Source organism: Charadrius vociferus, unplaced genomic scaffold (genome assembly GCF_000708025.1).
Source record: "Charadrius vociferus isolate BGI_N301 unplaced genomic scaffold, ASM70802v2 scaffold461, whole genome shotgun sequence".
NCBI classification, from domain to species: Eukaryota; Metazoa; Chordata; class Aves; order Charadriiformes; family Charadriidae; genus Charadrius; species Charadrius vociferus.
The window spans coordinates 19,609-41,519 of record NW_009647020.1 but is presented as its reverse complement, the minus strand read 5'-3'; the positions used below and the strand labels follow the sequence as shown (position 1 = coordinate 41,519).

Sequence of the window (21,911 nt, the reverse complement as noted above, 5' to 3'; positions counted from 1 at the left end):
GCCAAAAAGGCCAATGGAATCCTGGGCTGCATAGGGAAGAGTGTGACCAGTAGGTCGAGGGAGGTCATTCTCCCCCTCTACTCGGCACTGGTGAGGCCACAACTGGAATACTGTGTCCGGTTTTGGGCTCCCCAGTTCCAGAGGGACAGGGAACTGCTGGAGCGAGTCCAGCGCAGGGAAACCAAGATGACTGAGGGACTGGAGCATCTCCCGTTTGAGGAGAGGCTGAGAGCGCTGGGACTCTTCAGCCTGGAGAGGAGAAGGCTGAGGGGAGACCTTATTATGGCACACACGTATCTAAAGGGGGGGTGGGAGGAGGATGGAGCCAGACTCTTCTCGGTGGTTCCCAGGGACAGGACGAGGGGCAGTGGGCACAAGTTGGAGCAGAGGAAGTTCCGTTCCAACAGAGGGAAGAACTTCTTTACGGTTGGGGTGACAGAGCGCTGGCACAGGCTGCCCAGGGGGTGGGGGAGTCCCTTCTCCGGAGGTTTTCAAGACCCGCCTGGATGCAGTCCTGAGCGATGTGCTCTGGGCAGTCCTGCTTTAGCAGGGGGGTGGGACTGGGTGAGCTCTGGAGGTCCCTTCCAGCTCTGAAAACTCTGTGATTCTGTGATCAGGGAGCGACTGGGGTCCCCAAAACAGAGCTCGAAGGGGTGTGCAGGACAGTGGGAGCCGTCGGGCATGAGAAGGGGCTCTGAGGCATGGCTCAGAGGGGTTTGGAGGCCGGAGGAAGTTCTGGGACAGCATTTTGGGGGCAGGGAGCCCTTGCGAGCCCGAGGGCAGGGTTCGGGGCGGGGGGTCTGGGTCAGACTTTCAGGGTCCTTCGGCAGCATCTGAGGGTGTTTCAGGGTTGTTTGGAATGTCGGGGCAGGGTTCGGTGAGTGTTTGGGGGACCTGGGCTGGGTTTGGAGGGGGTTTTTGGTCCTGTGGTAGCTTTGTGGCAAGGTTTGGGAGGGTTTGGGGCAGGGTTTAAGTTTCACAGAATCACAGAATCACAGAATTTTCAGAGTGTGAAGGTCTTTGTGCGAGCAGGGATCAGCAGGAGACGAAACACTGGGGTGTTATCAACGCTGATTGGGTCACAGATCTTAAAACACAGCAGCACAGGAGGAAGAAAGTTAACTCCATCCTAACCGGTCCCAGTACGTGGGCTTAGTGAAAGATTTGGGGCAGGGCTGAGGGTTTCAAAGGTTTGTCCTGAGTTATTATTCCATAAAGCAGTTAGACCCAGCAAAGCAAGACGAAGACAAGTTAGGACACAAATAAACCATCAAGCTATAAAAAAAAATATATTTTAGGCATTACTGGTTGGTTGTTCCGGGTCAAAAGACCAAAATAAAATTCATTAAAGGCAGGTGAGACTTCACGCAGACCCTGGGGCCCTGCTGGGAATGGCAATGCCGCATTGACTCAACGCCTGGTCACTGTTCTCCTGTGCTAGTCCATGAATCACGGGTTATTACTCACAAGTCCCGTAAGGACACTTAAATCCTCCCGTGACTCCAGGCTCCTAACCGGGATCAAGCCAGGAACCTTCACGGAAGCGTTTGGGTTCTCCTTGTCACTGGGCTGACTCGTAAAGGGCTGAGGATGGCAGTCTGTAGATCTTCACGTGTAGCTATTCCCCGAAGTTTGAAATGTCTGGGATTAACGCGATTTATAAACACACAGGTACTATTCCTGCAGGGTGCAAAGCCAAGCTAAGATCTCTCCAACTGATTCGTGCAAAGGCCAACTCTGTTAGACCTTTCTGAGTCTTACAGAGCGAACCGTATATAATATACCAGCGGCTGCAGATAAAGGCTATCGAATGCTGCTGAGAGATGGCGTTGGCGGCTCTCAGGTGCCCACCAAGCTGCTCTGTCATGGAGTCATAGACTCATAGAATTGTCTGGGTTGGAAGAGACCCTGGGGATCATCGAGTCCAACCATCCGCCCTCCTCTACAAAGTTCTCCCCTACACCATATCCCCCAACACCGCATCGAAACGGCTCTTCAACACCTCCAGGGATGGGGACTCCACCCCCTCCCCGGGCAGCCTATTCCAGTGCCCGACCGCTCTTTCCGTGAAAAATTCTTTCCTAACGGTCAGTCTAAATCTCCCCTGTTGGAGCTTGAAGCCGTTCCCTCTCGTTCTGTCGTTAATTACCCGTTTTTTGTCATTCATTACCCGATTCTTATAGCTGTTTCCACAACTAATTTTCAGAGGAAGGTATTATGTTGTACCGTGTGAAACTGAACATACCTTTAAATTCTCCACGAGGTTTTTTTTTTCCCCCTGTAACTTACTAGAGAACAACCCCACAAAGCACCAACCTCTCATGTACACCTGGTTTACAGTAAAATGAATCGGAGTCTCAAAGAATATTCTGGTTTTGCCTGCCTAATTCTTTCACGTTTCATGTAGCCCCATTACTTCAAGTATTTTGCCACATCAGGTGATTTTTTCCCCCATGAAATTACGTCTTTTTATATGTGAGCCCACTTAATTTCTAAGATCTGGTAGTCTCCAAACCTTTCCTGAGTATCTGCGTTTCTCTTCTGGCTGCTCTTTGCCACTGGTTAGTTGTGTCGATAGTAGTAGTTGAGTCGTGTGATGACAAGGGGGCACTTGAGAGAGACTCATTTTCTTCGTTATCCTCTAAGACCATGTTTTGTCTTCCTCCTTTTGAATTCACACTGATCTTTCTTATGGCTGTATTTCGTTCCGAGTTCGCCTCTGACTTGAGGTTTGCTGCCCTCTTGTTACTAGTTACCAGCTTTCTCCCTTTGACTGAATGTAATATATTACAGCTTTTAACGCGCTAGGTTATTCAAACAGCATGACATTATTCTTTCATCTGAAATATCAGATTGTTAGAGGGTTCTGTTTAGAGACTCTTCCACAAACCTGACTAAATACACGCAGGTATTTAAAGGACTTCAGTGGCTTCAGGTACATCATCTAGGTATCCCTGACGTTATCAAAAGTACTAGTTGAGCTCTTCAGTCAAGTAGTTCCAGTCTCCTAAATACCTGTGTTTTCTGCCTCTTGGATGCAGAAGGTTCTGTATGTATTGTGTATGTACACAGCTGATGTACTTACCTAGGCACTTCAAAAGCTGTTGGAGTTCCTGAAACGGATGAGGTCTGCCTAAAAAATAGAGCAGAGGAGTGCAGCAGCAAGGGAGATAAGCTGTTCCTGTACAGTGACAGAAATCAAACCGTTATCTTTTATTTTTTTTTTTAATTAAAAGCTGTGTTATCTCCTAAGGGAGCGGAAACTTCTACCTGAGTTTTCCCTGTTCTCGATGACCATGTGATACTTGCAAATGGTGATTACTCTGCCTCCCTGTCGTTAATTACCCGTGAGAAGCGACCAGCACCGACCTCTCTCCCGTGTCCTTTCCAATAGCTGTAGAGAGCGATGAGGTCTCCCCTCAGCCCCCTCCTCCTCCAACTAACCAGTCCCATAACAGTCCTCAGCAGGACAGGGGGAAGAAAATACGATGAAAAGCTCATGGGTCGAGTTAAGGTCAGGGAGATCACTCGGCAATTTCCATCATGGGCAAAACCAGACTTGTCTTGAGGAAACAAGTTGCGTTTACTGCCAACCAAAAGCAGAGTAGGATAATGAGTAATAAGAATAATTTTAAAAACACCTTCTCCCCACCCCTCCCCTCCTGGGCTCATCTTCGTTCCTGTCTTCTCTACCTCCTCCCCCCGAGCAGCGCAAGGGGACAGGCGATGGGGATTGCGGTCAGTTCATCACGCGTCGTCTCTGCCACTCCTCCCTCCTCACGCTCTTCTCCTGCTCCGGTTCTCCCTGAACCTCTCCAGCATGGCTCTTGTCCACGGGGTGCAGTCCTTCAGGAAGAGACTGCTCCGGCACGGGTCCCCCGCGAGGTCACAGTAACGTCTGAAGTTGTCAAATTGAAATGAGAAAATCAAAATTTTACTTTCGGGCATTTTTGATTATTCTTCTATTCCGGTTTAGATGCCTTTCGAGAAAGCCGTACTTTGGTGACAAATAGCCAGGTTAGGTGAATAACCAAAGCAGTGAAACTCCGTGCCCTATGCCACAGAGGCGCCACGTTTATACTGTGAAAACACCCAGGGAAACACAATGTCTCAGGTATGAGGATCAGCTTGTTTGCCCTACAAAATGCAGGAAGTGCCTCCCAAACTATTCATTTCCTTTCCAAACCCGAGAAACTCCTCCATAAATGAGGACTGCGTTTGCCAAAATCCTCTCAGATGTCGCAAACGTTCTCGTATACGCATACCCTTGCCTAACTTTGTGGGAACTGGGGCTGCTTGCCGACACATTGAGAAGAAAACCCCAAACATATGGACCAGAAATGCTTGAGTAGATAGTAGCGCCTCATTCCCAAGGAGGACCGCGTCTTAAGTCACACCTTTTCCTTCAGCACATCCTAATCGCCAGCTGAGGCTGTTTCACTCCTGATGGAGCGGCCACTATAAGCCATATTCTTATTAGCCAAACTGCCCTTGTGTTTCTGCTTAACCGACGCCAGGAGGGAGCAAAGCGCGTCACAATCGGGTCTCCCAACCAAGCTGGGAACCGAAGGGAGTCTCGCTGCAGAGCTTCTCTTGTGACGTCGCATGTTTCGTCACCATGGACACGCTCAGCGTACAAACACCGCCCTTCTTCAGAGATCACCGTTTGGCTTATCTGCACATGCTGTCCAGTAAACCGGGAACCGCAAGCCAGAAACCGGGAACCGCAAGCCAGAAACGGGGAACCGCAAGCCAGAAACCGGGAACCGCAAGCCAGAAGAAGCTATTTGGAAAATCTGTGAAGACCACAGGAGCAGGAAAGGTCAGTGGTTTTGTTGTTTGGTTTTTTTTTTTAAAAAAAAACACCCCACATTTTGTAGAATATCAGCTTTACTTGCATGCAGACTTAGTAATTTCTCTAACATTCATACAGCTCTAAAATTGCCTTTCCCCGAAACGACATAATTAGTGCTAATTCAGTTCTACTGCTTGTCCGTTGTGACACCCTTCTAACGCTTCAAGTCTGTTTCCCGAAACACAACCGCACTGATTTCTATGCGGATTCTTCTGTCTCCCCGTACCCAACTCTCCTTCCGATCCAGCTGCCACGTTGCCAACTTGGAACCTGTTCTGCTGTTACTGTGAGAGGCCATTTTAGTATATTTATTCTTTTTTGTTCACCTACCTGCTTCAGTTTTGCATCTTTTCTTTAAAAAGGGTGACAAGTTGTATTAGGATACAGTAACTTTTAGTTACAAACGTTCATTTAAACCACTGGGCTTGTCAGGCTCCTCTCCAGTTCGAAATCCTTGATTGCGCTGCTCCTCTTTTGAATTTAGTTTAGAAATTCGGCACACTCTTTACTATTGCGCTATTTACTCCTTTTTTTTTTTATTACGTCTGCAAGAATCGCGAATACCGATGCGTTTCCCTTCCTTTAGTATTGACTGTGGACTTCACTGTGCCTCTTGTATTGCGGGTATCTCCGCAGTTTTAAAGCATAATGTTACGTGTTAAAAAAACTGAATCTCCTCTTGAAATGAATGCTTTAAAAAACAGCGAATTCTTAATGTAGGAGTGTAGGCATAGTGCTCACGCCGTCTAAATATATATTCAAATAAATATATATTCAAATACTTGTATTACCGCTTACTGTTATTTCAACAATTCCCCGACTCACTCAAATCACAAAAATTATGTCTAATTACTGGACATCCCTTTCCTATGAGCTATTGTCTTTTAATAACTTGATATATACAGAAGATGGATTTTTAAAGGCACTATAGGGCATTGACCGTTAGTCCATCACCTGCGCTTGGTGTCTCGCAAATGCTACAAAACACGGCTTCTAACTCGCTGCTCAAATTCAGGAAGTGTTTAGCTGCACTTACCAGCGTGAACCTGCGCCACGCAGACAACAAAACCAACAAAACCAATATTCTGAACCTAAAGGGAAAAAAAAACAACCAACTGGATTTCAGACATGCAGAGCTTCTATCTTGTTGCTGGGCTCCTTCATCTGTTACTCAGTAACGTCCGACCTTCTGGAAAACAGTCCCGTGCTCTAAAGGTGCATCTCACTGTGGGCAATTTTACGAGGAACTTGCTCTTACCAAACTCTCCAGAGGAGAGCCACCAGGATGAGCCGAGGGCTGGAGCACCTCTGCGATGAGGAGAGGCTGAGAGAGCTGGGGTGGTTCAGCCTGGAGAAGAGAAGGCTCCGGGGAGATCTTATTGCCGCCTTCCAGTGCCTAAAGGGGCTCCAGGAGAGCTGGGGAGGGACTTTTTACTGGGGCATGGAGTGACAGGACGAGGGGGAGTGGGTATAAACTGGAAGAGGGCAGGTTTAGATTGAACATTAGGAAGAGTGTGACCAGTAGGTGGAGGGAGGTCATTCTCCCCCTCTACTCGGCACTGGTGAGGCCACAACTGGAATGCTGTGTCCAGTTTTGGGCTCCCCAGTTCCAGAGGGACAGGGAACTGCTGGAGAGAGTCCAGCGAAGGGCAACCAAGATGACTGAGGGATTGGAGCATCTCCTGTATGAGGAGAGGCTGAGAGCGCTGGGACTCTTTAGCCTGGAGAGGAGAAGGCTGAGGGGAGACCTTATTATGGCATACACGTATCTAAAGGGGGGGTTGGAGGAGGATGGAGCCAGACTCTTCTCGGTGGTTCCCAGTGACAGGACGAGGGGCAGTGGGCACAAGTTGGAGCAGAGGAAGTTCCGTTCCAACAGAGGGAAGAACTTCTTTACGGTTGGGGTGACAGAGCGCTGGCACAGGCTGCCCAGGGGGTGGGGGAGTCCCTTCTCCGGAGGTTTTCAAGACCCGCCTGGATGCAGTCCTGAGCGATGTGCTCTGGGCAGTCCTGCTTTAGCAGGGGGGTGGGACTGGGTGAGCTCTGGAGGTCCCTTCCAGCTCTGAAAATTCTGTGGTTCTGTGAACTTCTGTGAAGTTTTTCACTCTGAGGGTGGTGAGGCACTGGGACAGGTTGCCCAGAGAGGCTGTTGAGGCCCCATCCCTGGAGGTGTTCAAGGCCAGGCTGGAGGTGGCAACCTGGGCTGGTGGGAGGTGTCCCTGCCCATGGCAGGGGGGTTGGAACTGGATGATCTTCGAGGTCCCTTCCAACCTGAACCATTCTATGAGTCTATACTGGCTACAGAGAGGCAGTACAGAAGGTACTGCCATCATAATTCACCGGTGGAATTTGACTTTGTACTCCAAACTACAGAAACAACACAACATTATATGACAAAAAAGGAATCTGAAAAATATGTGCATTTTTAGATTAGCAGAATCACTTCTTCTCGGCTAACTAGGAATGTAAAGGTGCCAATACGCGTATGCGCCCGTATGCTTCAACTCAAGACATAGGCAAGAAATTAAAAATTTTATGTCAAAACATTTTAGCTGCCAGAATAAGCAGTTGAACACATAAGAACGTAAGAGGGCATGACCGGGGGGAAAAAAAAGCGACTGTCATACATGTGGCATAAGCGCTCACTTAGAATTTGCAATTTTTCATTCTGTTACAGTTTGCCGGAGTTTGATACCCCCCAGCGCGGAGTATGGCATCCACGACAAAGCAGATGAAACAAGACACCGCGCGTGCTGGGAAAAATAAGCAAGAAGTAAGAACCAAGAATGAAGATGTATCCAAAGGGAAAAATGACATGGAAACTCTTGTCAAAGAGAGGAAATCACACTTGCAGAAGGAATACAAGATTCTCACGGAACATCTGAACACATATGTGGGAAGAGTGGAGCGTTTCCTGCAGGAAAATAAATTCCTAGAAAGGGAAGCCCACCAAAATCGGGAAGAGAGCAATGCTTACCTCTCTTACATAACAAAACACAGCCAGAAGTGCCAGAACCTGATCATAACCTTAAATGACCAGAATCACACTGACCTGTCTCAAGTCTGGATGCAGAAAGAGAAGCTAATCTCAGAGTATACAGAAAAAGAAAAGGAGCTGAGGAGCTCGCTGATGAATATGGAGACAAAGTACTCTCTCATGAACAAGGAGGTTGAAGACCTGCAGCCTTTCAGCGATCCATCTCTTCAGCTGGAACGGATGAAAAAGATTAAAGAGCTGGAGAAGGAGTTGTTGGTCACAAAGATACGGCACGCCGACGAAATGCACAAAATCAGGAGCAGGTTTCTGCAGGCCAAGGCCGACTGTGAGACAGACTTTCATCGGAAGACCCAGGTCCTCACCAAGACAGCAGAAGAAGCAGCGATGCAATCTCTAATTCGGCATATCAAAGAAGTAAAAGCAGAGAATTGGCATCTACGCCAGGAGTTGCTCCGACTCATCCAATACGCAAAAATCCTTAAGGAAACCAAAGTTCAACTGAGAGAGCAGCAGGAACAGCTTCTTCGCGAGAACCAGTACGTTCAGGACATGGCACACAGGCGCCACTGGTTACACCAGCACGAGGCACGCAACGTAAATGGCGAAACCTACAGCTCTCACAGCCCCTTCAGATGTGTCCGTTAACCTAAAAAAACCCCATTTCTCCACTCCTCAGTCATTCATGCCGATATATCAGTGGACAGAGCCGGACGATCAGTTGCTGCCACTATTCGTTAGGTAACAGAGCAGATGGGAGTAAATCTTCTGTGGGTGGACGAAAGGATTGATTGACATAGCTCATGCTCAGCACGAAACCCAGACCGTAGATCTCAAAGGTAACCTCAGCTTTAAGTTTCACCACGTCTGCATTGAGACGTTCGAAACTGCAATCCCTTCACATCCCAAAATAAACAATAACATTTAGTCTCTGCGATCAGACTTTGATGTTCCATTAATTAGTGATTTTCCACGGGCAAATTACATCCTTAGACACAGCGAGGCAATCTCTGTGTTACTTTTCACTGCAAACTACATCTACTGGTACCACAGTATGAACCAACGCAGGCCAGCTCGTACTTCCAGCAACATTCATCTTCCCAAATCTCCTACGTGGCAAAGACTTTATTTGACCTTCTGCTGGTCTCCAAAGAAGAGAAAACACATGTGGCAACAACCAAATCCTTTAAGGAATATAAGCCGTTGAGGTATTTGACCCTTGGTCCTAACTATCAATCAGATACATTCACTGAATATATTTGTATCATTTTTTACTTTCTCCTCATTCTTTTCTTGCTTTAGTCTTTCACTTGAGAAGCAAGAGGGAGAGAGTTCTGTGTCTAACAGACTGTATTCACTTTCCAAGCTGAATGCTTCTGGATTTCACCTACTTCATCAACAACGGCACCAGAGGTCACTCTTACTCTAAGTTTTAACTTTCACGCGGGGATATTTTATACAGAATCACAGAATTTTCAGAGCTGGAAGGGACCTCCAGAGCTCACCCAGTCCCACCCCCCTGCTAAAGCAGGACTGCCCAGAGCACATCGCTCAGGACTGCATCCAGGCGGGTCTTGAAAACCTCCGGAGAAGGGACTCCCCCACCCCCTGGGCAGCCTGTGCCAGCGCTCTGTCACCCCAACCGTAAAGAAGTTCTTCCCTCTGTTGGAACGGAACTTCCTCTGCTCCAACTCGTGCCCACTGCCCCTCGTCCTGTCACTGGGAACCACCGAGAAGAGTCTGGCTCCATCCTCCTCCAACCCCCCCTTTAGATACGTGTATGCCATAATAAGGTCTCCCCTCAGCCTTCTCCTCTCCAGGCTAAAGAGTCCCAGCGCTCTCAGCCTCTCCTCATACGGGAGATGCTCCAATCCCTCAGTCATCTTGGTTGCCCTTCGCTGGACTCTCTCCAGCAGTTCCCTGTCCCTCTTGAACAGGGGAGCCCAAAACCGGACACAGTATTCCAGTTGTGGCCTCACCAGTGCCGAGTAGAGGGGGAGAATGCCCTCCCTCCACCTACTGGTCACACTCACACAGAAGGAGACCTTAGTTGAGATTGGAACAGACCTCGAAGGAGGCTCAACCAGAGTGGGGCCACTTTCAGTGGCTTTTGAGTTACCTCCACGGACGGAGACTCCGCAGCCTCTCTGTGCTGCCAGTTCCAGTGTTTGGCCACACTCACAGTGAAGAAAAAAAAAAAAAAAAAAGTTTTTTTTTTTACATTTAAAGGGAATTTCAATTCCATCACAAACTTCGATTTCAGAACAGTCTGGCTCTGTCTCCCCTCCTGCTCCACCTGATATTTCAACACATTAGTAAGATCCCCTGAGCCTTCTCCAAACTAAAGAATCCCACCTCTCAGCCTTTCCCTGTATCACAGATGCTCCAAGCCTTAATTGTATTTGTGGCCCTTTGCTGGACACAGTCCCGTCTGTCCGTGTCTGTCTTACACTGGGGAGCCCGGAACCACGTGAGATACTCCAGGTGTGGTCTCTCAGCGCTGAGTAAAAGGGAAGGATTGTCTCCCTCACACTGCTGGCGACGGTCTTCCTAGTGCAGCCCAGCATGATCATAGAATCACAGAATGGTTCAGGTTGGAAAGGACCTTGAAGATCATCGAGTTCCAACCCCCCTGCCCTGGGCAGGGACACCTCCCACCAGCCCAGGTTGCCCAAGGCCACCTCCAGCCTGGCCTTGAACACCTCCAGGGATGGGGCCTCAACAACCTCTCTGGGCAACCTGTCCCAGTGCCTCACCACCCTCACAGGGAAAAACTTCTTCCTAATGTTTAATCTAAACCCGCCGTCTTCCAGTTTAGAGCCATTCCCCCTCGTCCTGTCACTCCATGCCCCAGTAAAAAGTCCCTCCCCAGCTCTCCTGGAGCCCCTTTAGGGACTGGAGGGCGGCAATAAAATCTCCCCGGATCCTTCTCTTCTCCAGGCTGAACAGCCCCAGCTCTCTCAGCCTCTCCTCATAGGAGAGGTGCTCCAGCCCTCGGATCATCCTGGTGGCTGTCCTATGGACACATTCCAGCAGGTCCATGTCTTTCTTATGTTGGGGACTCCAGAGCTGGAGGCCGTACTCCAGGTGGGGTCTCACCAGAGTGGAGTAGAGGGGCAGGATCACTTCCCTTGACCTGCTGGCCATGATGTTCACCACCTTTGCTGCAAAAACACATTTGCTGGCTCATGGTCAACCTGGTGTCCACCAGGACTTTCCCCGCCAAGCTGTATTCTAGCCTGATAGCTGCCGGCCTCTACCACCGCATGGGATTATTCCTCCCCGGCTGCAGGGCTCGGCATTTTCCAGTGATGAAGTTGACAAGGTTCCTGTTGGCCTATTTCTCCAGCCTGCCAGGGTCCCTCTGATTAGCAGCACAACCATCCGTTCTATCGACCCCCAGAATCACAGAATCACAGAATGGTCGTGGTTGGAAGGGACCTCTGGAGATCATCCAGTCCAACCCCCCCACCGGAGCAGGGTCACCTACAACAGGTTGCACAGGACGGCGTCCAGGCGGGTTTGGGATGGCTCCGGAGTGGGAGACTCCCCCACCTCTCTGGGCAGCCTGTGCCACTGCTCCACTACCCTCAAAGTGAAGAAGTTCCTCCTCATGTTAAGATAGAACTTCCTATGGTCACGTTTGTGCCCATTACCCCTCGTCCTATCACTGGGCGCCACTGAAAAAAGACTGCTCCCATCCCCCTGGCACCTCCCTTGAAGGATTTGTAGGCGTTAATAAGATCCCCTCTCAATCTTCTTTTCTCCAGACTAAAAAGCCCCACGTCCCTCAGCCTTTCCTCGTATGAGAGATGCTCCAATCCCCTCATCATCTCCGTAGCCCTTTGCTGGACCCTCTCCAGCAGTTCCCTGTCCTTCTTGACCCGGGGAGCCCCGAACTGGACGCAGTTTTGTATCGCTGTATCCCCCTCCCTGTTTTGTATCGTCTGCAAACCCGCCGAGTCTGCACTCCAGCCCACCACCCAGCCGGTTAACGGAGAAGCCAAACAGGACTGGCGCCTGTACTGAGCCCTGGGGGACGCCACCAGGACTGACCTCCGGCTGTGGGCTGAGGACAAACCTTTGGCTCTGGCACTCAGCAAGTTTTCGGTCTGGCGAACCGTGCGCTTAACTAGTCTGTACTTCCTCGGCGTGTCAGCAAGGATGTTACCAGAATCAGAGCGTGCTGATGGCAACGATAGCGTAAAACTCGGTCAAAGAAAACCCTCTTAAGACTTGTCTGAAAGTTTCAGGAGGGAGGCGTTCTTTACTGCGGCGCTGGATGCACAGGGGATCGTTCCTCCTGGCGTCCGTGCCGGATGCTGCCGCAGACACAGCTTATATTGTTCCCTTACACGCGTCTGTATTACATTTCCCTGAATGATCATCCATATTCATTCTGTTACCTGGAACTAATTAGAATATTTGCGGAGTGATTGCGTGCGTGCCTTGAGTCTCTTAGTGTCTTCTGGCGGGGGGGTCTTTGGTGGTCTCCAGGGGCCTCCAGTGGGCTTTTGGTGTCCTTTAGTTGAACTCTCCTTTTGGGACGGGTGTAGTTTTGAGCGATCCAGGTGGCTTATGTTCTTCTTCGTATCTCACTCGTCTCAACTGTTCCTTAACCGCGAGTTCCGTTAACCTCGTTTCTTACGTCGACCCTTGCATCCTGGGTATCTCACGAGGCAAGCACAAGCTAAGCGTACAAAATAACTGTAGAAGGGAAGAAGGGAATTTTGCAAGGCCCTTAGGCCTCGTGTGTCAACTCCCCCCTTTTCGGGAGACTTTGGGCTTACAAACCCCACGTCTCAATACCTAAACTCCATTCTCACACGCATCTGACTACAACAACTGCAACACTGGATCGTAATACAAGCTAAAACACAGACACCAATTAAAACCATTACTATTACAAAAAGATTTTTCAACCGTGTCCACCGAGGCAGCCGTGAGGAGAGCTTGTGCCGTAACTCCTCAGATCCCCATGAGGTGTTATCTTTGGTTACTTCACGTAAAATTTTGGCATGTTCCCAGATTTCGGCTAGATCCATAGCGATCCTGCCGCTCTGATCTACAGCTACACGCCAGTTAGCATTAATTCACAGAATCCCAGACTGGTCAGGGTTGGAAGGGCCCTCTGGAGATCATCTAGTCCAACCTCCCCGTCAGAGCAGGGGCACCTCCAGCAGTGGCACAGGACGGCGTCCAGGCGGGTTTGGGATGGCTCCAGAGTGGGAGACTCCCCCACCTCTCTGGGCAGCCTGTGCCACTGCTCCACTACCCTCAAAGCGAAGAAGTTCCTCCTCACGTTAAGATGGAACTTCCTATGGTCAGTCTTGTGCCCAATACATTCCAGTACACACACCTCGCCGTGAGGCTAGGAGTAACTCAAGACCCATTTTGGTTTGTAGTACCCTTTTGGGACAAACTAGATATACTTCCAATTTGTAAGGCCTCTATGGCATCAGTGGTTTCCTTCTCTGCGCTTTCTATTACAGCGGATATGTTTCCTGTGGTCTTTTCTAATTGGCTCCCTCCAAGCCAGGGGATAAACCACCTCACAAAATTAGGAGATTTAGCTGGACGGTCGGTGATGGCATTGGTTGATCTTTGAGCTCTGTTTCGCTTGAGGAAGGTTCTAATCCATCCGCCCCGCTCATGTAATTTGTCAGCTATTGTCATACTCGGTACTAAAGCCCCCAAAGCGCACGCTCCTTTCCAGCCTGCAGGTGATACTTCTCGTGCGGGATTCTCTCCACACAACCAATACCGGCCTGTCCCTGTTAGAAGAGGGAGTTCTGTAAAATCTGAAACCTGGTGGGTCCTGTCAATATTCCAATAGGAACGTGTCCCGTTACAACCAGGAAAACACCCTAAAAAACCCGTGCGACGGTAACGAAAACTAGAAGGGGTATTGTCACATCCATTGTCCCCAGATCTGGGGCTGGAATCGTTTCTGCCTCCTCTGTAGAAACACGTTGTAGAGTTGGGACCGTCACTTACGACAGTGAGTTCTAAAGAGTCATTTTCATCCTTCCATCGCCCACTGAGATGGGGCCAGTGGCCAGGATTGGTCCAGGAAACGCCTTGGGGAATTGGGACTCCGCTAAGAGATCCCCCCGAGAGAGAATGTTTTGGGAACAGACTACGGACCCAACAATCATTTTTACGTAGTGTCCGGGTAATATTTTGTGTTAGCATTAGATGCAAATTTTGATCCCACTGTACAGTCTGTCACACTTTACTCCTGGCTGCCATCGTTAACATCAACAAACCACAGAAGCTAATCGTAATTCTTTTTTATCTTGAATTTAAAGGGCTATTGCTGCTCTCTTGTCCCTGGGGCTGGGACCTTCTTCGTTCTGGATAACAGATCCACAGTCCTTTGCCCCAAACTTTAACAGCTGTATAGGTGGTTAAGGGAACCTGGAATGGTCCTTTCCATTTTTCAGCCAGCGGTTCCCAATCCCAGGACTTAATGTAGACACAATCTCCAGGCTGGAACTGGAGGTTTTTTTGAAGTATTTTTTTTTTTGAAGTTCCCGTAAAGTTTTTCCTAAAGACATCAGGTAGTTATTCCCATCTGTACTTCCCCTGATACGAGTGGGACCTGGTATATGTGGGGCCTGGGAAGGTTGTCCATACATTAACTCATATGGACTTCTACGGACTCGTTCTTCCTATGAGGTTGCATTCCGATTCTTAGTAACGCTAAGGGCAAAGCCTGTACCCAAGTCATGGGGGTTTCCTGACATATTTTCCCAAGTCGTTGTTTAAGTGGGTAATTCATTCGTTCTACTTTCCCGCTTGATTGCGGTCTGTAAGGGGTATGGAGGTCCCACGTTAGAGCTGGGACTTTGCTTCACTTGTTTTACAATATCCGCAAAAAAATGGGATGCCCTACCTGATGACGTTCCTACAGGAACACCGAATGTTGGAATAATTTCTTTTAGCGACACTTTAACTACTTCCCTTGCTTTATCGGTACGACAGGGAAATGCCTCAGGCCGTCCAGTAAAAGTGTCAACTAAAACCAGAATATACCCTTCTGCGGGAGACCTCGGCCGGTCCGAGGGACCGGAATACAAGTTTAACGCTGACCCTGAGCAGATACCCGCGTACCCTTGAAGAGACTGGAGAATCCGGAGAAGATCCGAGCAAACAAGATAAGGGTCGGCAAACATCCTGGCTTTGAGCAGAGCACGAACAGCGCGTGATCGACAACTGTATTGGCCGGACGGCGTGTGCGGTGAGAGCACGTTGGGCAAAAGTAGAATGGGAGAGTATATGCACAGAGAAGCATCCGGGTAAAAGGCTAGAAAAGAGCACTGCTTGTAAAATAACATATACGATTGCCGCAACTGGATATTGAGTGTCGCGTCCGTCTCTACGACGACACCTGGTGACCCCGACGTGACATTACGGGACAATCCACGGACTGGGGAAGGCTTCAGGAGGACCGTGCAGCGGGGACAGGAGCCCGGTGAAGCTGAGAGCGGCGGGGAGCTGCCTGGTCCGGACCTGAATCAGACTCTGAAAATTCTGTGATTCTGTGATTATCCACTTGGAAAGCCCTTTTAGCTCAGAGAGGAGTTAAGGCTGGTGACTTTGGGTTACGCCGAATGCTCCTTTGGAGCAAGGGACAAGGATTTGAAGCCTCACCCGCTGTCGCATTTAGTGTATCGGCATGGGAGGATGTTGGAAAAAAATTACGGGACGCTATATCTAAGGGATCCAAAGACGCCGTTGATCTCGCTACAGTGTGGCGGCTGCTGAGTGAAACTCTAAAGGATTGGAAAAACGAAGGTGATAAGAAAGAACAAGAGATAAGCGCTGCCGCGGCAAGTCTATCGGTAGAGCAGGAAGAGAAAGAGACTGCCGGAGCTACAGTAGGTGGAAAAGATTCCGAGAGATTCCCAGAAGTGTCAGAAGTGACAGGAAAAATGAAAACATTGCAACTTGTTGATGAATCATTACGGGGGGTCTAGCTATCCAACACCAGATGAGCAAAAGCAGAAATTAAGAAAGTGGAAACTGCCTAAAGACTTTTTAAGTGCTTTACCAGCCTATAAAACTCCAGCACAACAGCTGGCCCAGTGGGAAGCAAATGAAATGTCTGCTCAGCCCTCGGCTCCTCCTGGAACGGAGGAAGAGTACCGATCTCCTCGCCCCACCGCTGCGTTGTGTCCACCTTTATCGGACAGTGAGGACGAGGAGGAGAAAAAGGTAACACCACGATTATCAAAAACTTCCGGGGGGGCCACACTGCCAACCAAAGACTCGTGCAGAACCGTGGACTTTGCCCCCCGCTACTGCGGCAGTGATTCCACGGAATCGCAATCGGTTCCGGGCACAAGTTAAAAACAAAGCAATAGAAATGGGGGATTGGGACTTAGTGGAAAGACTTGATTTATCAAGTGGAACTGCTGAGGCTGCTTCAATGTCCAATATCCCTGTGTTTCAAGCAGCAGAGGGCACGGGACAGCACGATGGGCGTAATCCGTTTGCCCGGAAAGTAGTTGTGGACTTACGAGCAAACATCGCTAAGTACGGACTTAATTCTCAGGAGGTGATGCAGTTAATTCGCGTAATTAACACCGATCGGTTGTGTCCATCCGACGTAAAGCATTTAGCGCAGGTTATGTTTTCACCAGTCCAGTATTCGGTATTTGAATCAAATTGGAGACGAGCTGCAGAAAAAGCAGCCCTGGGAAACAAGCAACTACCTCAGGGGGATCCCAGATCGGGTGCGGGGGTGGAGGTTCTGATGGGAACCGGTCATGTTTTTTCTAATCCGCAAGTACAGGCACGGTGGCCTCCTCTCCTACGGGAACAGTGTCAGCGGGTCGGTATGCAGGCTCTGATCAAAACCACGGAAACGGCGTCTCCGCGCCAAAATTTTGTGATTTCGGTGATAAGGCAGGGAGCGAGAGAACCTTTTACAATTCGTAAAGAAGACCGCTGCAGCGCTGGAGAAACAGGTAGAGGATGAAAACCTGCGGCAGATGTTATGTAGACAGTTGGCAAAAGATAATGCTAATGAGGATTGTCCAAAAATAATTGAGGCCGTGCCCGGAGAGCCTTCCCTGACTGATACGGTCGCTGCGTGTTCCAAGGTCGGAACGGTAGAACATGAAGTAACTGCTCTCGCTGTTGCCTTAAAAGCACAATCGGCTCCAAAATGTTATACGTGTCAGAAAGAGGGGCACGTTAGAGCCAACTGTCCAACCGCGAAACAAAAAGAGGGAAAGGAGCCTTCTGGTGGCGTACCAAAATTAACGTGTAACCGATGTGGGAAACCGGGTCGTTTGGCTAAACAACGTCCATCTCAGTTCCACATCAATGGGCAGCTGCTGCGGGGAAACGGCAGGAGGAGCGCGAGAGGGCGCGCGCAGACACAAATACCTTCCAATCCTGGGAATCCTCTTGTGGGTATGACGCAGAACCAAAACGATCCTCGGACAAATCCGGATTGTAACTGGCTGACAGATAGAGCTCAGAGGGTTGTGGTTGGTGGTGCAGAGTCTGGTTGGAGGTCAGTAACAAGTGGTGTCCCTCAGGGGTCAGTACTGGGCCCAGTCTTGTTCAACATATTCATCGATGATCTGCTCGCCAGGCTGGAGAGTTGGGCAGAAAGAAACCTTATGAAGTTCAATAAGGGTAAGTGTAGGGTACTGCACCTGGGGAGGAATAACCCCATGCACCAGTACAGGTTGGGGGCTGACCTCCTGGAGAGCAGCTCTGTGGAGAGGGACCTGGGAGTCCTGGTGGACAACAGGATGACCATGAGCCAGCAATGTGCCCTGGCGGCCAAGAAGGCGAATGGCATCCTGGGGTGCATCAAGAAGAGTGTGGCCAGCAGGTCGAGGGAGGTCATCCTCCCCCTCTACTCTGCCCTGGTGAGACCGCATCTGGAGTACTGTGTCCAGTTCTGGGCTCCCCAGTTCAAGAAAGACAGGGAACTGCTTGAGAGGGTCCAGCAAAGGGCAACAAAGATGATTAGGGGACTGGAGCACCTTTCTTATGAGGAAAGGCTGAGGGACTTGGGTCTCTTTAGTCTAGAGAAAAGAAGATTGAGGGGGGATCTTATTAATACATACAAATACTTAATGGGAGGATGCCAGGGGGATGGGAGTAGTCTTTTTTCAGTGGCGCCCAGTGATAGGACGAGGGGTAATGGGGATAAACTTGAACATAGGAAGTTCCATCTTAACATGAGAAGGAACTTCTTTACTTTGAGGGCAGTGGAGCACTGGAACAGGCTGCCCAGAGAGGTGGGGGAGTCTCCCACTCTGGAGACATTCCAAACCCGCCTGGACGCCGTCCTGTGCAACGTGCTGTAGGTGACCCTGCTCTGGCGGGGGGTTGGACTAGGTGATCTCCAAAGGTCCCTTCCAACCCTGACCACTCTGGGATTCGGTGAAACCAGTCACCGTATGTGACAAGCTCTCAGGCAAGCGCAGCGGAGCAGCCAGGATGGACGTATCCACCGCCCACACAGTAACTACCGCAACACTGGGTGCGCACAGGTTACCTCTTGCTGCACGGGGACCAATCGGTGAAGGACTTAGTGCGTTGTTAACGGGAAGATCAAGTAGTACTTTACGAGGGCTGACGGTACACGTAGGTGTGATCGATGCAGACTATGCAGGACAGATTTGGGCTATGGTGTCTGCTGCAACGCCCCCAGTGACGACGAATGCAGGTACACGCGTTGCTCAACTTGTACCCTTTGTGAGTCGTGTTCCCAGAACAGAACAGGTTACTCGTGGAGATGGAGGATTCGGATCCACCGGGAAACCGCTCGTCCTTCGGTCCCAAGCTGCGTCAGGCAAAAGGCCACAGATGACCTGTACGCTCACCACGGACCACGCCAGTCCCTCATACACAAAGGTATCTGCACTATTGGACACGGGAGCTGACGTCACCGTCATCGCGCACCGCGACCGGCCTCCTACCTGGCCCTTGGTATGGAATACAACGGGAGCGGTAGGTCTTGGAGGGACTGCGGATAGCTTTATGGCTGCTAAACCTGTTATTGTCAGCAACCCTGAGGGACAGAAAGCCACCGTTAGACCATATGTGACCACCGCACCCCTGAACTTGTGGGGAAGAGACTGTTTGTCACAATGGGGGGGTAGGAATTACAACGGGTTTTTAATGGGGGCCACTGCGTTGCAGGGCGGCACACGGCCAACACTGGCTCTGAAGTGGTTAACGGAAAAGCCGGTGTGGGTGGATCGGTGGTCCCTTAATCGGGAAAAACTCACAGCCCTGCAGCTTTCGGTCGCAGAACAATTGGCCGCAGGACACACCGAACCCTCTCATAGCCCATGGAACGCACCTGTGTTGGTAATAAAAAAGAAATCGGGGAAATAGCGTTTGTTACGTGAGCTAAGGAGGGTTAATGAGGTGATGGCAACAAGGGGAGCATTGCAACCAGGGTTGCCCTCACCAACCGTGATCCCAATGGGAAAATGTCGTGATAGACTTAAAGGATTGTTTTTGTACTATTCCTTTCAATGAACAGGACACGGACAAATTTGCATTTACAGTGCCATCAGCGACCAACAGTAATCCTGCCAACGGGTATCACTGGAAGGTGCTTCCCCGAGGCACGAAAAACTCGCCCACCGTTTGCCAGTGGTTTGTGGCAAAAGCTTTGAGTCCAGTCCGTGCTGCATTTTCAACAGGATGTTGTTGAAATGGATGATATCTTGTTAGCCGCTCCTTCAAAGACAATGTTGGCCGACATGGAAAACGCAGCACGTAAATCACTGCGACGATACGGGTTGGTTATCGCCCCAGAAAAGGCGCGACGTCAGCAGCCACGGTCACAGCTGGGAATGAAAAGATTAGATCAAACGATCTTGCCCCAATCGATTCAGTTGCAGATAGAAGTGAAAACCTTAAATGATGTGCAGAAATTAGCAGGAGTCGTTAATTGGGTGCGGCCCTGTTTGGGGTTGACATCTTCTGAGCTACAGCCACTTTTGGAGCTGTTAAAGGGGGACTCGGACAGCGCTGCTCCACGAGTCCTCACCCCAGAAGCAGAACAGGCAGTTGAAAAAGTGGAACAAGCGATTACAGCAAGGCACGTGTGGAGAACTGATTTAGCGGTACCAGTACGAGTGTTTGTGTTGACGGATGAGATGATACCTTTTGCAATGATTGCACAGTGGAATTTCAATTGGCAAGACCCTTCGCATGTTTTAGAATGGGCCGTTTTTACCCTTTAAAGCGAAAAAAAAAAACCAACTCGGGGTCTCTTTGAGGTTTTGGCTCAGATTGTTATTAAAACTAGAACTCGTTGCGTGGAGTTATTGGCAAGAGATCCCGAGAAGATGGGGATACTGGTGGAAAGTCAGTATTTTGAGTGGTGTCTGGCCAATAGCTCAGCACTTCAAGCGGCAACGATAAATTTTAGAGGTCAGATCACTTATCATCTCTCATCCCCTTTTGAAAATGGGTGGTCAAAGTCGATTTGCGCAGAAATAATTAAGTCAGTCAGCCCCAGCGGATGGTGTTACGGTGTTTACTGATGGTTCTGGAAAAACAGGAAAGGCTGCCGTAGTTTGGCATGACGGCCATCCCTGGCAAAGTAAAATAGAACATCAAGAAGTGCGCCCTTGCTGCCAAAAAGGCCAACGGAATCCTGGGCTGCGTAGGGAAGAGTGTGGCCAGTAGGTGGAGGGAGGTCATTCTCCCCCTCTACTCGGCACTGGTGAGGCCACAACTGGAATACTGTGTCCAGTTTTGGGCTCCCCAGTTCCAGAGGGACAGGGAACTGCTGGAGTGGGTCCAGTGAAGGGCAACCAAGATGACTGAGGGATTGGAGCATCTCCCGTGTGAGGAGAGGCTGAGAGCGCTGGGACTCTTTAGCCTGGAGAGGAGAAGGCTGAGGGGAGACCTTATGATGGCATACACGTATCTAAAGGGGGGGGTGGAGGAGGATGGAGCCAGACTCTTCTCGGTGGTTCCCAGGGACAGGACGAGGGGCAGTGGGCACAAGTTGGAGCAGAGGAAGTTCCGTTCCAACAGAGGGAAGAACTTCTTTACGGTTGGGGTGACAGAGCGCTGGCACAGGCTGCCCAGGGGGTGGGGGAGTCCCTTCTCCGGAGGTTTTCAAGACCCGCCTGGATGCAGTCCTGAGCGATGTGCTCTGGGCAGTCCTGCTTTAGCAGGGGGGTGGGACTGGGTGAGCTCTGGAGGTCCCTTCCAGCTCTGAAAATTCTGTGGTTCTGTGAAGAAGGCTCTCCTCAAACTGTGGAGTTGAGAGCAATGGCGATGGCATTCCAACATTTTACTGGTCCGGTCAATATTGTTATGACTCAGGTTACGTAGCTGCCCTGGTACAGCGACTGGATAAGGCTGGTTTGAGTCGTGTTATTCAGGAGAAACTCTTTGGTGTTTTAAAACTGTTACGGAGTGAGATTCAAAGCCGGCAACACCCGTATTCTGTTTTACACATTAAGAGTCATCCGTCTCTTCCCGGATATTTGGTGGAGGGAAACGCAAAGGCAGACGAACTTGCGTCGGGTGCAGCAATGGGACCAACGCCAAATATCACGCAGCAGGCGATTGCGTCTCATCGGTTGTTCCATCAAGGCTATCGTGCTCTTAGGCGACAGTTTCATCCGTCTCATGCTGAGGCACGTGCCGCTGTTGCGGCTTGCCCTGACTGTCAGGGCCACCGTGTCCCTCGTTATTACGGGACCGATCCCAGAGGGCTTCGAGCCCTTCGGATTTGGCAAACGGACGTTACCCACATTGGTGAATTCGGCAGGTTAAAATTTGTTCATGTATCTATTGACACTTTTTCATCGGTTATTATTGCTACTGCCCACACGGGTGAGGGCACCAAAGATGGGATTCGACACTGGCAACGGGCATTTTCTGTCACCGGGGTTCCTCATCAGATCAAGACAGACAATGGTCCGGCACACCTGGAGGTGTTGAAGGCCAGGCTGGAGGGGGCCTTGGGCAACCTGGGCTGGTGGGAGGTGGCCCTGCCCATGGCAGGGGGGTTGGAAGTCGATGATCTTCAAGGTCCTTTCCAACCTAAAC

The 21,911-nt window shown here is 50.1% G+C and overlaps 2 protein-coding genes across 2 annotated transcripts in view; both read left to right on the top strand.

Annotated features, from left to right (window-relative positions):
• The first annotated feature begins 7,565 nt into the window (after positions 1-7,565).
• CCDC166 (coiled-coil domain containing 166) lies at positions 7,566-8,498 on the top strand. The gene has a single exon (XM_009895482.1). The coding sequence runs from the start codon at positions 7,566-7,568 to the stop codon at positions 8,496-8,498; it is 933 nt and encodes a 310-aa protein (XP_009893784.1).
• A 10,191-nt stretch (positions 8,499-18,689) lies between these two features.
• Positions 18,690-21,911, top strand: part of CDCA8 (cell division cycle associated 8) — a 19,233-nt gene continuing 16,011 nt past the window's right edge. The window contains exons 1-2 of the mRNA XM_009895481.1: positions 18,690-18,833; positions 21,453-21,617. Of these exons, the coding sequence (XP_009893783.1) occupies positions 18,690-18,833; positions 21,453-21,617 (309 nt within the window). The remainder of the gene's footprint in view (positions 18,834-21,452; positions 21,618-21,911) is intronic.

Bases quoted from the DNA above. Each gene is read 5' to 3' on its own strand.
- CCDC166 (XM_009895482.1), top strand. From the start codon at position 7,566: ATGGCATCCACGACAAAGCAGATGAAACAAGACACCGCGCGTGCTGGG.